The 12,910-nt window shown below is 44.7% G+C and overlaps 2 protein-coding genes across 4 annotated transcripts in view; one reads left to right on the top strand and one right to left on the bottom strand.

Annotated features, from left to right (window-relative positions):
* Positions 1–5,936: 5,936 nt before the first annotated feature.
* Positions 5,937–10,485, top strand: Rpl31 (ribosomal protein L31). Its single transcript, XM_026379536.2, has 5 exons — positions 5,937–6,029; positions 6,428–6,534; positions 9,053–9,178; positions 9,967–10,079; positions 10,423–10,485. The coding sequence occupies exons 2-5, from the start codon at positions 6,428–6,430 to the stop codon at positions 10,452–10,454; spliced, it is 378 nt and encodes a 125-aa protein (XP_026235321.1). The 5' UTR covers positions 5,937–6,029; the 3' UTR covers positions 10,455–10,485.
* Positions 10,486–10,583: 98 nt separating this feature from the next.
* Positions 10,584–12,910, bottom strand: part of Tbc1d8 (TBC1 domain family member 8) — a 111,046-nt gene continuing 108,719 nt past the window's right edge. For all 3 annotated transcript variants that reach the window (XM_077792150.1, XM_077792151.1, XM_077792149.1), the window contains one exon: positions 10,584–12,095. In XM_077792150.1, coding sequence (XP_077648276.1) covers positions 11,640–12,095 — 456 coding nt within the window. In that variant the 3' untranslated portion in view covers positions 10,584–11,639. The remainder of the gene's footprint in view (positions 12,096–12,910) is intronic.

The raw sequence follows: 12,910 nt of genomic DNA on the forward strand, positions 1-12,910 counted from the left end.
TGCCCTGGCCCTGGCGTCGGGACACAATCAGCTTTAACCAATGGACGAGGGGGCGGCCACGGGAGGTGGGGAGAAGGGGTTTGAGCTAATCCCTTGGCTTTCGTGCACCCTGCGTACATTTCAGAATTCCTGGATGGTAACCATCCCCGGAGCGGAGCGCAGCGGCGGGGACAGTGGAGCGCAGATCAGGAACGCTGGCCTTGTCCCCCTGGCCGCCAGGGTTCCCGGGCGCCCTCCACAGCCATACGGGACGGGAACTGAACGCCCCGGGGAGGCCCGGAAACCCAGTTTACCCGCGGAGACGGTGCCCCTCGCGCATCCCCGCAGCGCGCACCGCCGCCCGGTGCACCCGCGCCCTAGCTGGCCTTCACTCTCCCGATCATCTTTCCTTTGCATTGGAGAAGGACTGGGTCAGAGATCTGTTGGGGAGACAGAGAGAGAGAAAGAGATTATTTTTCATTATTTTTAAAATGGTTGCTTTTGTTTTAATTTGCACAGCTGCACAGAGGAAATAACTTAGGCACTTTATGTTTTTAAAAATAATAAGGTCTCATGACTTCATTTGGAGCCCACATTAACAAAAACAGCCCACCAGTCAGCGAAGCTGGTTGTCATTAACCAAGCTGCAGATTCACACCTTCTGCCTAGATCCTAAGGAGGCTTCACCCAGTGCCCTCCTAGTGGTGATTGTCCCCACCTACCCACCCACCCACACATAACACTGGACTGTTTCCTGTTTACTTCCTTGATTGCAACTACAAAAGTGGACTCAAAGTCAAGCACAATTTTGCGGCTGATTTTCCAGAATTCTGTAGAGAACGCTAAGACTTAGGAGGGAAGAGGATTCATAAGCCAAGCAGCCTGGGGGGCTGCAGTCCCCGGGAACCCCCACCACGTGTTGGCCCTGAGAGCGAATGCTGCATCTTCCTACATATCTTTCATGATAATTCTGAGGATTGGATTTTTCCTTTTCAAAATGCACTTTGCTTTTTTTGTATGTTTTGTTATGTTGAGATGTTTCTAAAGAAAAGATTTTATGTAATTATGAGTGTAGTGAATTGTACAGCCGTTGTAATAATTACCTATTTCTATATAAAATAAAATTGTACGGATTATGTGTAAATTATTTTGTATCTGAGACGCCAGATCCTTCCCCAAATATAAAAAGTATAAAAAGTTTTCCTGTGTTTTTCTGTGAGTGGAAACTTTTGTAATAAATTAACAAATTTGTACAATTTCCTCTGTCCCTTTTTCTACATCCACGCATATACATCTTTTCACCTGGAAGCTTTTGTATTTTTCAAGATGTTTCAAGAGTAATCAAAGATTCGGAAATGGTGTGTGCTAGCTTTCCATGGCTGTGACAAAATACCTGAAATAATCAACTTTAAAAGGTGAAAAGTTTCTCTTGGTTCATGGTTTCAGAGGTTTTAGTCCGTGGTCTCTTGGTCTTGTTGCTTTGGGCCCGTGGCAGCATGGTACCTTTTTGCAGAAGCCCAGGACAGAGGATGAGGAAGCCTGTTCAACTCACAGCCAATGGAAATCGGAAGGCAGGGTGGGGGGGTGGAGGAGGGGCCAGGATCCTTACCCCTTCAGGGCACACCCTTAATGATCTAATTTCCTTCCAATAGGCTTCACCTAAAGGTCCCACCATTTGCTAATAGTGCCATGGTCAGGGATCAAGCCCACATGAGCGTTTGGGGGACATTCAAGGTCAAAAGTGATATAGTAAGTCAGGTGATGGTGCAATGTGCACTAATCTATCAGCTTCTTGATCCTTAAAGTTTGTGCCCAAAAAAGTATAAATGGTAGAAATGAAAACAGAAAATATCCAAGGTCAAAGGCACGGAGAATCTGTGGGAGACAACAAAGATGTTCTCCACCACCACATTCATTCATTGCCTGTAATTAAACTCACTCAGGCTGGAATTCTATGGATTCTCACTGCCAACACATAGTTACCAGCCACGTGAGCAGGGTGAGTAAGTCTGTGTGTAAGATGTGGGCACACACATGGCACTGGCATATCTCCAGGGGTCCTGCCAGCTATGGACATCTGCCCCTTCAAGGGGCTCATCACAATAACATGGGGTACTCTGGTGCACTGTGTTTGAGAACCACTAAGGTGTCATGTCCTTTTCTGAAAGCACGGGCTAGGGAGAGTGAAGTTTGTTTCATAGTTGCATTACTCTCTGTTTCTACCCTCTCTGTAAAGTGGAGAAAGTTTTTCTCAGTTCTATGACTAGGATCAGTTGTGGATGGCACCAGTCCCATAATTGCACTATTCCCGAGAAAAAGAGAACTCAAAATGGTCTGTGCAAAACTGGATTATATTTTTAATTTAATGTTTGATAAATTCAAAGAGTTAGAGATCTGATTTTTTTTTCTGTAAAAAAAAAAGTGTACTTTAATTGTATTTGCATTTTAATTGGCTGTCAGCATCCTTACTGCTACATGGAACAAGATTCTTAATGAGCACAGGGTATTCATTGCCCTAGAATTTTCTAGCTGCCAGCCATTAAAACAGGGTGGAGTACGCCACACTAACTGAATTTAGCTCTGCCTAAATCTTACACACGTTTAGAATTTGGATAAACTCGGAAAACTCATTGTGTAATCTTTCTTTGAACCCACACACATCATGGGAAGTTTAATCCCTAATCTTTTGATTCATTAAGTTTTGCTCATTAAAAGGCTGTTTTGCAACCCTGCCCTATTTCCAGAAAAACCGTGACCTTTCAATTTGGAAAACAGTACAGTCTTGGCTGAAGAGACGCAACTGAAGTGTGAACTCTGGAGTACACCAAGTTTAAGATATTTTAAACTAACAATTAAAATGTAGCGTCTTCTGTCTCTTGTGACAACTAAAGTTCATTAAAATCAATTTTAAAATTTTGTGTATACACGCAACATGGTGAATTGGCCAACTATTAGAGTGTTCTAAGTCATGACATTTTGCACATTTGCTTAATGTTTGTTCTGGGAAAATTTGAGTGTTTGGTACAAAAATCACTTTGGATTTTCTCATCATGTTGTATAGGTGCAGCCTCAAGTTCTCAAAGTCAGCCATTAATATCCGAGAGAAATAAATAATTTGAATCCTCCAAAGAAATGCCGTTTGTGACTTTATGGACACTATTTCTCATGAACTTTTTACTATAAAAAATGCTCATTGGAAACAAAAGGATTTTTCCTCATCAGATTTTTGCCTAACCACTCTTAGGCACTGCTATTACACTGACCCCCTTTAAAATTACAATTACCCTTTTATTAGTTTATGTTTTACTTTAAGCACAAAGTCATGAACACATGACCTTTTATAAACTCAGTTTTTCTAAGCAATCATTGTTATTATTTTATGCTTGAATCAGGACAACCCAACAAGTGGGGGCCTTCTCCTTTGATTCCATTATCTTTTTAGCATTGCCCGTTGGAAACCAGATTTCTTTCTAGAACATCAGGATCATGGTCTGTCTTGATTTCTTTTTCTGCCCTAAAGCATGGAATCAACTACTGTCTAAGAAATCCTGATTCCTTTTGGTTAAAAAGAGAGATTAAACTCTTGGTGCCTGGAGAACAGGCACTGGAGGGTAGCAGGCAGGTAAGGGTGCTGCTTGGGTCCTGTTGAGTCACTCTGTTGTGATAGAGCTAAAAGCTAAAAGCACATTCAGCCGTGTGCTGCATGATGGTCAGTCTCTGATGGCCCACACAGGTGACCGTATACACCACGCTGCCCAGGGCTGAGGCAGGTAAACCATCTAGCTTTGTGTACATCCATTCTGCAGGGTGCACACAAGGATGAACTGTCTAGCAATGCTCAGAAGACAAATCTCTCAGAACAAATTTTGTTATTGACTCAAGACTGTAATTTTTTTCAAAGTCACGAAATCACCTTGATCTCTCCCATGTAATAGATCATACATTGTATGATGGTTTCTAATGTGGTTTTGTTAGCCACGAGGCCTTCCTTCCTTCTACATGCCATCCCATGAGCTGTTGATTTTTATTTCAAATATTCTTTGTACCATCCGTTTCCTCTGCCTCACTATTAGCTGCCTTTCCCAGGCCCCATTTCAGCTGGGTCACAGCCACAACCTCCTCACCAACCTCCCAGGCCCCAGTCCACCCACACAGTACGATTGGACGCATGTCCCTTGAGCAAGTTCTTCATTACCAGGCCTCTTTCCTCTTAAAAATCTTTTGAGCTGCTTTTCTTGGAAAGTTCCACTGGAAATTCCTGGAGCTCAGCCCTCCAGAGTGACACTGTCTAGGACCCTCTCCTCCCTTAGGGTTTGTCATCCTCTAAGAGGACTGGAATGTGGCCTGTCTACTTCTTTCTGGCTGCCCTCATTGGGAAGCATTCAGAGGTTGTTTCATTTTAAGGATCTCCTGAAAATCACTAGAAGTAAAAAAAAAAAAAAAAAAAAAAAAGGCATGGGTGATTAGTGCATCTAACACACACAGGAATTCATAAGTAATTGGATCTCTAGGCCTGGCAGTCAGTGGTTGGTCAGAGCCTAGGAGGAAAAGATGCCTTGGAAGGGCTGAAACACAGGGAACCCCAGGAAGGCTTATGGTTTCTACTCCTCAAAGCAAACAGTCTTTATTACAGGTCTATTCAACCTTGAAGGAAGCAAAATTGACATAAAGAGGGCCGTTCTGTAGATTTCCACCAGAGGGGTCTATTTGCTTCAACAATAGGATCTATTCACATTTCATCAGTTACATGGAAATGAGGCAGCTGGCAGATTTATTAAACATTCCTTTGCCCCAGAAGGCTAGCCTTTAATTCCCCTCTAGGCACTGGGAGCCAGATGAAAGGGCAGGATCCCATCTTCAGGGAGCACTGCAGCGGATCAGGATCAGAATGGTGATCCCAAATGAGTCACCTGTGAAAGGCCAGTGGCAGCTTTCAGGTGCCTGAACTCAAGGAAGAGGTCAGGCAGGCAGAGGGGAGGAAGAAAGGAAATGAGAGCAAAGGTCACTGAGTTGAAACAAATCCTGCCCTCCACCTCTCTTCCTGGTTAACTTTTTTTTTTTTTTTTTTTGAGGCAGCATGTATCCAGCCTGTTCCCAAACAAGAACAAAACATTAGGCTAAAGTAATCCTAGGATCCCATTTGCTTTTGGCAGGTGTTTTCCCAGCCTAATTTATTATAAGAATCCCTAGGGGATTGCTAGAAAGGACCTAATTTTCTGCTAAGAGGCTTGGTGTCCGCTGCAGTTGGGTGCTGTGGGTGGTGGGGTGAGGCAGAGTACCGGAGAGGGCTGCTCTTCCACCCCCACCTCCTACCCTGAAGGGCTGTTGGGAAATCTGCGGGTATAGCACCAATCCTTCCAAAGGATGAAGAGGCCCGTGTTCCCGATGAGATCATAGAGACCCTGCTCTAGCCACAAACACTACCTGCCTCCAGTCTTTTTGTCTGAGATTCTGAAATGTGTCCATTGCTGAAACCCCTAGGTTAGGGAGAACTTGCTCGGGTCTGAGAATTTTCCCATTTTCTGAAATGCCCGGCGTTACGCAGGCCTTTTCGACTTGGAAAAGTCAAGCGCTTTAATTCTGGCCGTGCGCAATCATCCCTGGGACTGCCGGTCAGGTACAGCGCCAACAGAGGTGCAGTAAATATTGGTGGGATGATGACTGGGAAAAACAAACAGGCGTCTTCTCTCCCTGGCTCTGCTGCCATCCACCTGTGGGCCTTGGTTTGGATTCCCTCGGAAAACAGAAAATAGGAACAAGACGCTCCCCGGACGCTTCGCAAGTAGGCAGCCCGCCGCAGAAGCCAGAACTGAGCGCACTGCAGATCTGCGCAGCCGCGCCCGCCCAGGCACCGCCCCGCCCAGGCTCCGCCCCCAAGACCCCCTCGCGGCTACCCGGGCGCTCCTCGTTTACGTCACAGCCTCGCCTCTCCCCTTCCCTAGCCACTTCTCCAGTCCCCGCCTCCGGGCGACCCGGAAGTTGTACTTGCAAACGCGGCTTTCCCTCCCACAATTCTTCGCGCCCTTCCTTTCCAACTTGGGCCTGGCAGAGTGAGTATGGGTCCCGGGGTTCCAGCTTCGGGAATCCGGCTCCATCAACCCCCAGGATTGTGCTGGCGAGCACAGCGGGGTCTTGTCGGAGTTGGCTCCGGCTCCGGTTTCTGGAAGATGGGAATCGGCGCTGTGTTAAAGGGCTCCCGGTGCCTGGGAGGGAGAGTGGCAGGCTTGGGAGAGCCGGGGCCGCAGGGGCTTCCGGGTCGAGGGTGCCGGAGGGGCGGTTATGCCTAAGCTGCAGGGCGGCCGGCCACCGGGCCTTGCTCGAACATGGACGGCTGGGATCTACCTGGCCTAGGTTTTCTCCCCTGGCAGCGTGAAGCCAAGCCGCGAGGGACGACTTGACTTGCGCTTGTCTCGCTGAGCTTGCTCTAAGCCTCCCTACCTGTATTTAGATGGCTCCCGCAAAGAAGGGTGGCGAGAAGAAGAAGGGCCGTTCTGCCATCAACGAGGTCGTGACCCGGGAATACACCATCAACATTCACAAGCGCATCCATGGAGTGTGAGTACCCCACCCTCCGCCTGGGTCTGGCCTGCCCCACTTAGGCGCCTGGTTGGTGTCCTCCTGGGACTGCCGAGTCTTTAAAGGCTAAGTGCTCTAGAAATGCGTGATCCATCAAGATTTGTGTTGCAGCTACTCTTCTGAAGGCTTGCGGGGTTTCAAGTGTACTGTCCACAGGAATTGAGATTTCAGGAAGAGTCAGTTTTAGAAAATTGGTGGTGATCCTTACACTCGGTGCTTTTGTTTTTTAATTAAATTCGGACAGGCCAAAAGGTCAGAGTGAAGGAGGGAAAGCAAACAATATCTGTAGATGCAGGAACATTATTAAGTTTTGTCCAGCCCTGAATGTGAAATAGGGTTCTTGTTTGTTCTCTGACCCATGCAGATATGTGTTAATAACTGATAGAGTTGTAATGCCAGAAGGTAAACCGCTAGAAATAAAATGTGTCAGCATTGGCAATAGATGGTGAAGAACCACGGGTGTATGATATGCAGCAATGGGGGTGATTTGGGGTGTTCTGATTTAGTTTTTGGTTCTAGGGCTTGAGAAGTCTTCCCCCTTTTTCGCCCATCAAGCTAACTGATAACGATAGACACCAAATCTCTTGTTACTTGAGGTTTAAATAGGAAAAATGTTAGACATGGAGAAATGTTCTATTCGCTCATCAATCTGTGGAGCAGAATTTCTTGGACTTGACTGGGTGATCTCCTTAAGACCCACATTGGCAAGCGATGTAAATGTGGCAGCATTTGCGTTTGGCCTGGCATCCCAGCCAGATGGTGACCTGTCAGCCAGTGAGCATTAGGTGCAGTTTTATTTGTGGTCTCAGGTGGTTTCTGGGTCTATCTGGTGTCCATTTTTGTGTGTTAATGTTGATTGTGAATTGCTACACACCCCTCCTTTAGTTGTGGCAAGTCAGGCATTTGACTGTCAAGGTACTGTACTGGGCATGCAGATAGGCAGGGAACCAAAGACCTTGCCTTCCTGGTAGTGAAAGGCAACAAGTATTTAGAATCTTAATATGGTAAGTGGCCTAAGGGTTCATGCTTCCAGCACACAAATGCCAGGCTCCGTAGTCCTGTTGTCCTTCCTCCTTTACCCTGTGCTCCCTGTCTCCACACTGCCCTCTTAATATTGAGGTGTACCAGGATGAAGTTCTCTTTTCTGTCCATACTTTGTAAAAAGCAATCTTACAGACTTCAGACATCCAACTGCTGTTCGACATCTCTGCTTGAGTAAATGGGCACCGACTTTACATGGGCCAAACCAGACTCCTGGTGTCTTATCTCTACCCCAACTCTTTCCTGTTGTGCCCTTCTCTGTTTGATTTATTGGCACTTCACTAGATCCTGTGGGCTGTACCTTCTGAATGCATTCACAATGTAACAAGTTGCACTGCCCTCACCCCCATTCTTTAACCTAATCATGCCAGGCCTGTTCATGTTTAAAAATAGTTGTTTTGCTTTATTTTTACTTTCCCCTACTGCCTTGGGTAGCTAAATGACTGCCATCATTGTCTTTAGATCTTGAGCACAGTGTCCCCTTTGGCCATTATATTGAGACTTGCTGTGCCCTTCTCTAACTCTTCATCTCTTCTTCCTGGTCTTTTTCTATAGTGCTTTATTCTGTCTGATGTACTTGGTGGTCACTTGCATAAGCTACATCAAAAACTGGGGCTTTGGGCTGGGGTTGTGGCTCAGTGGTAGAGCTCCTTCCTGCCTCACACATGTGAGGCACTGGGTTAGATGCTCAGCACTAAATTAAAAAGAAAAAAAGTAAGTTATTGTGTCCATCTACAACTAAGAAAAAATATTTTTAAAAAAATGCTGGGGGTTTGTTTTGCTGACCACTGTAACTCTGGCACTCTTTTATGTCTGAATAAGAATGAAATGAGCTTATTTGGGCTCTAAAAATGGCAAGGAGGCTGGTGAGCTCAGAGCAAAGGAAGAGTCTTGGCTATGGACACCTTTAAGTTGCTTGAGTAGCCTTGGCTTGTGCAAATATTTGGCCTTTTTAGCCTATGTGAAGTTCTGAGCTTTTGCATTTCTTATTTAACTAAAAGCATAAAATTGTAACAAGTTTGTACCTTCATTGTGAATGGAGGGTTACTGGTCCTGAGCTCAGTTTTGAGCAGTGGTAAGTTAATGGATACAGTTCATGCCTTTGGAACAGTGCCTGACAACATACCTAAATTTCCACAGAATAGGATTAAGTTTTGTCTTCAAACTTAAGAAATCTACCCACACATTTAAAGCCCTTGCTCTGGACACATAGACCAAGTTAGATGTGTTTTCAAAAGCATGCTCTAAATAATCCTGGGACACTTGGTATTTATGTAAGTGGAGATGCAGTACACATCTCGTCCAAGTGTTGATGCTAATTGCTGGACACTGCATACTGGTGCAAAAAGGCTGTTCCTGCCTAGTTTAAGGTTTTTGTTTTGGAAGGATATGCTGTGTATGTATTTGCACAATTTCATGTGCATTTTTAATTTGTTCACTTATATACGAATCCTAGGGGTTTCAAGAAGCGTGCTCCTCGGGCCCTCAAAGAGATCCGGAAGTTTGCCATGAAAGAGATGGGAACTCCAGATGTGCGCATTGATACCAGGCTCAACAAAGCTGTCTGGGCCAAAGGAATAAGGTATTAAGATTATTTGTTAGAAAGTGACCTCCTGTGGTGACAACAGCTTTTCCTACTCATTTTGCACAGTTCCTGTGAGTTTCCTAGTTTGGTCATTATGTGGAAGTATAAAGAAAGTACTGTGAGTGGCTCAGAGAATGAGCTAGCATCTTTAGGGAGGCCTTTAACAGTCACTGAGACATTAATGAAGAAGGCAGCAGTGTTAGGCAGAGGAGGGCCTTGCGTAGAGAGCAGGCGAGGTGGCATCTGGGAGGATGGTGAGAGTGGTAGAGGAAGTGCCTGGAAGCCCTCACAAAGGAGGCTGGAGGAGCAGGGCCCTGGGCCTAGACATCAGGCATGCCCAGCGTAACATGACAGCAGTGGTACTTAACCTGGGCAGTTTTACCAGCTGTTCCCCCTGGGTTGTTACGGGCCAGGGGCCCTGCTGGCCCTGCGGCTATCCAGAATGCCTGGGACAATTCCCACAAAGAATTGCCTGATCCAAATGTTAATGCCGAGATTGGGAAGGGAGGGGGGGTGTTGATTACTGGAAAGGACAAGGTGCCAAAGTAGAAGCAGGGGACCAGCTAGAAAAATGGCAAAGGTGTGGTAGAGACTGAGTGGTTCTGGTGGGGATGTTTAACACATTTTAATAGACATGCGTCCTGAGATGATAGTCCCCCTTGGTATATCTACCAGGGACAGATAGTGGCTGGTTGATGAAGAAGCAAGGAAGGGTTTTGTGAATGTATGCAATGGTTGTTTCTGAAAGGAGGAATTGACTCCAGCAATTCACTTCCATTTATTAGGAATGTCCCATATCGTATTCGTGTGCGATTATCCAGAAAACGTAACGAGGATGAAGATTCACCAAACAAGCTCTATACTTTGGTAACCTATGTCCCCGTTACCACGTTCAAAAGTAAGTTTCACTCCACTCCATAAAACTGTAAAAATGACTTTTTAGTCCTTTCTTTTTGGTACAAAGTATTGAACTCAGAGGTACTTTACCACTGAGCTACGTTCCAGCCCTTTTTAAATCCTGAATTTATCTCTTCGGATATTTCCTGTACACTGTGTGCCTGGAAACTTTCCAACAGGAATATGAGTAACAGGCATAATTTCACTTTAAATACAAAACTGATATCTTGGTTATAAAAAGGCATGGGAAATGAAATAGAACTATATCCAGAATTTTCTAGAAAAGATTTTTGGGGTATTTAAATACAAAATGAATGAATGCTGTCTTATCACTTCCTTTGCAGATCTACAGACAGTCAATGTGGATGAGAACTAACTGCTGATAGTTAAATAAAGTCATAAAACTGTTTTGGTTTTCCTTGTGTGATTGTCATGTGTGGTTGTGGGATCATCTGGAGAGTTGTTCCTACATTCTATTTCCTGCCTAGCTCCTGGAGTCTGTTTGGACAGGGTCTAAGGGTTTTTAAGGTGATTGACTTGAGAACCACTGCTCTAGGTTGTTGAAAAATTGGAGGTGTGATGTTAATGCTTTTACTTGGAAGTTTTGTTCATTCTAAGATTTTTTTCCCCCAGAGAATCAGTAAACACGCCTGTAGAATCTTAGATTTAATGGGGGGGGAAAATGGCAGCATGTCTTCAAGCTGCTGTCTGTATTGAGTACACTTAACCTTCTAAAATAGATTTTTGTGGCAGGGGTGGTGGTGCTGGAGGTCATCCTAGGCCTCTTGCATGCTAAGCACAACATTGCACTGTACCCTCCCTCCAAATAATTGATTCTTGATAAGGTAATCAGATAAACCTAGAGGCCGAGTCTTATTTCAACCCATTTATAATTATCACTCGCCAGCTTGTCCATTCACCAATATGACCATCCACCTTAGTGTAAGGTTAAAAAAAAATAGACTGAGGCAATACAAAAAGGTTTCTTATTAAAAAACTTGGAAGCCCACGTTGAAAGCATGGTTTGTACACATCATTTTTGGAAGGACATATAAAGTGAATACAACCAAATATATTAAAATGGTTTCAATTACCAGCATTGAAACAAAACTAGTGCAAAAAAAAGAAGCCAAATACAATTGCACGGACAGTGGCTCTGAGACCTTGAAAGTGTACTTGATTTATCACCTCTCATTCTAAGTGATAAATGAGAGCTTGGGACTCCTGTCTCTTGTTAGAGACATCTGTTTGATCAAAGAATGAAATCATAATAGCATTGTGGCGGGACACCGATTTCAGCAAATCTGATGGAAGTGAACTTGCCAGTCATCGAAAGAACAGGTGGGGACCTGTGCCACTGACTGTCCAACTCGATTCCCCTCAAGAACACAGAAATGCCCAAGCGTTGTCAGTTCCTCCAGCCACTGCCAGGTTGCTCTTCCAGATACCAGCATGTAAAGTGTGCTCAGAATGAAGTTTAGACTGACATCTGGGTTTGTGGTTAGATGACCCAGGAAGGTCCAGTCCGTGCTTTGGTATAGCAGATCCAGTGTGCCCAAGGCTACAGGCTACTCAGCTTGAGTTCAGGCTGTGATTGGTGACTCATTTCAGAAGTTTTGAGACTGTACTGATTGATCTTGGCATTTTCAAGTTTGGATTTAATGTCCAGTGGCTTTTCAAAAAAGTTTACTAGTGATTGTTCAGTAAGAAGTGATGCTAAAATATGTTCAAGAGAGACAGTCCAGTCCCCTTCTGCTGACTCAGGAAATGCCTGGGAGTCCTGGGGCATCTTCCCAGGGTCCACGAAAACAGAGTCCTGCTCTAGAGAAGGAGCTGAAGCCTGCAGGTCCTCTGCACACTCCTGGGAGCAGCTTCCTGAGCTGCTGCTGCGCTGGCCCACCTCCCCGATCTGCAGCAGCAGGGTGGTTACTGTGGCAATGGCTTGATACAGATCGTTTTCTTCTGGATCTTCATGGAACATACTGTACAAAGTCTTACAGAACTGGATAAATTCTCTCTGAAATTAGAGGTGGGGGGGAAGCCCATGTATAGCAGCATAACCAGGTTGGAAGTATAATGTATTTTTAAAGAACTCTGAGAAAAGCACAACTAGTCCTGAAGAAGCAGAACAGAAGGTAGCCACTGCCCCTCCACTCTGAAAGCACCAACTCAGCACATCTGGACATGGGTCATTTGTATGTACATAGGAGCTGCACAAGTGTCCCTGGAGGATGTACACAGCAGGCTTACTTGTACAAATGTCTCCTAAGAAACCAAAGCTGTGAAGAGAGTTTGCCTTAAAGCTTTATAGCTCACAGGCTTATAAGTTTATAGCTTGTTTATAAGGATGTTGAGGCTGGAGTTTATTCTAGATTAAAAAAATGGTGGAAATGGCTGAAATGTTTACATTGAATAAAATTAATGGTAAGTTCAACTGGTGGGGATACCACACAGTACTTAATGCTGTGGAATATATATATTTTTTTAAAGTGGTATTACCTTTGCCTAGCATGTGGAAGGCCCTGGTTCTGATCCTAGCACCACCCAACAAAAACATTGGTACTAACAGTTTTGGGTGATCATATGTAACTGACTCCTGTTTCTAAGGAGTAGAATGAAAATTTAGAGCAATTCCCTAGTAAAATAGAGACAGTGGTGGCATTTCTCACACCTGCTATGAAATACCAATCAAGATATTTTGAGGGCTAGGGTTGTGGCTCAGGGGTAGAGTGTGTGTCTAGCATGCGTGAAGCCGTGGGTTTGATCTTCAGCACCACATAAAAAATAAATAAATGTTATTAAAAAAAAGATATTTTGTGATTACAAAAAAGA

Source organism: Urocitellus parryii, chromosome 12 (assembly GCF_045843805.1).
Source record: "Urocitellus parryii isolate mUroPar1 chromosome 12, mUroPar1.hap1, whole genome shotgun sequence".
Lineage (NCBI taxonomy): Eukaryota > Metazoa > Chordata > Mammalia > Rodentia > Sciuridae > Urocitellus > Urocitellus parryii.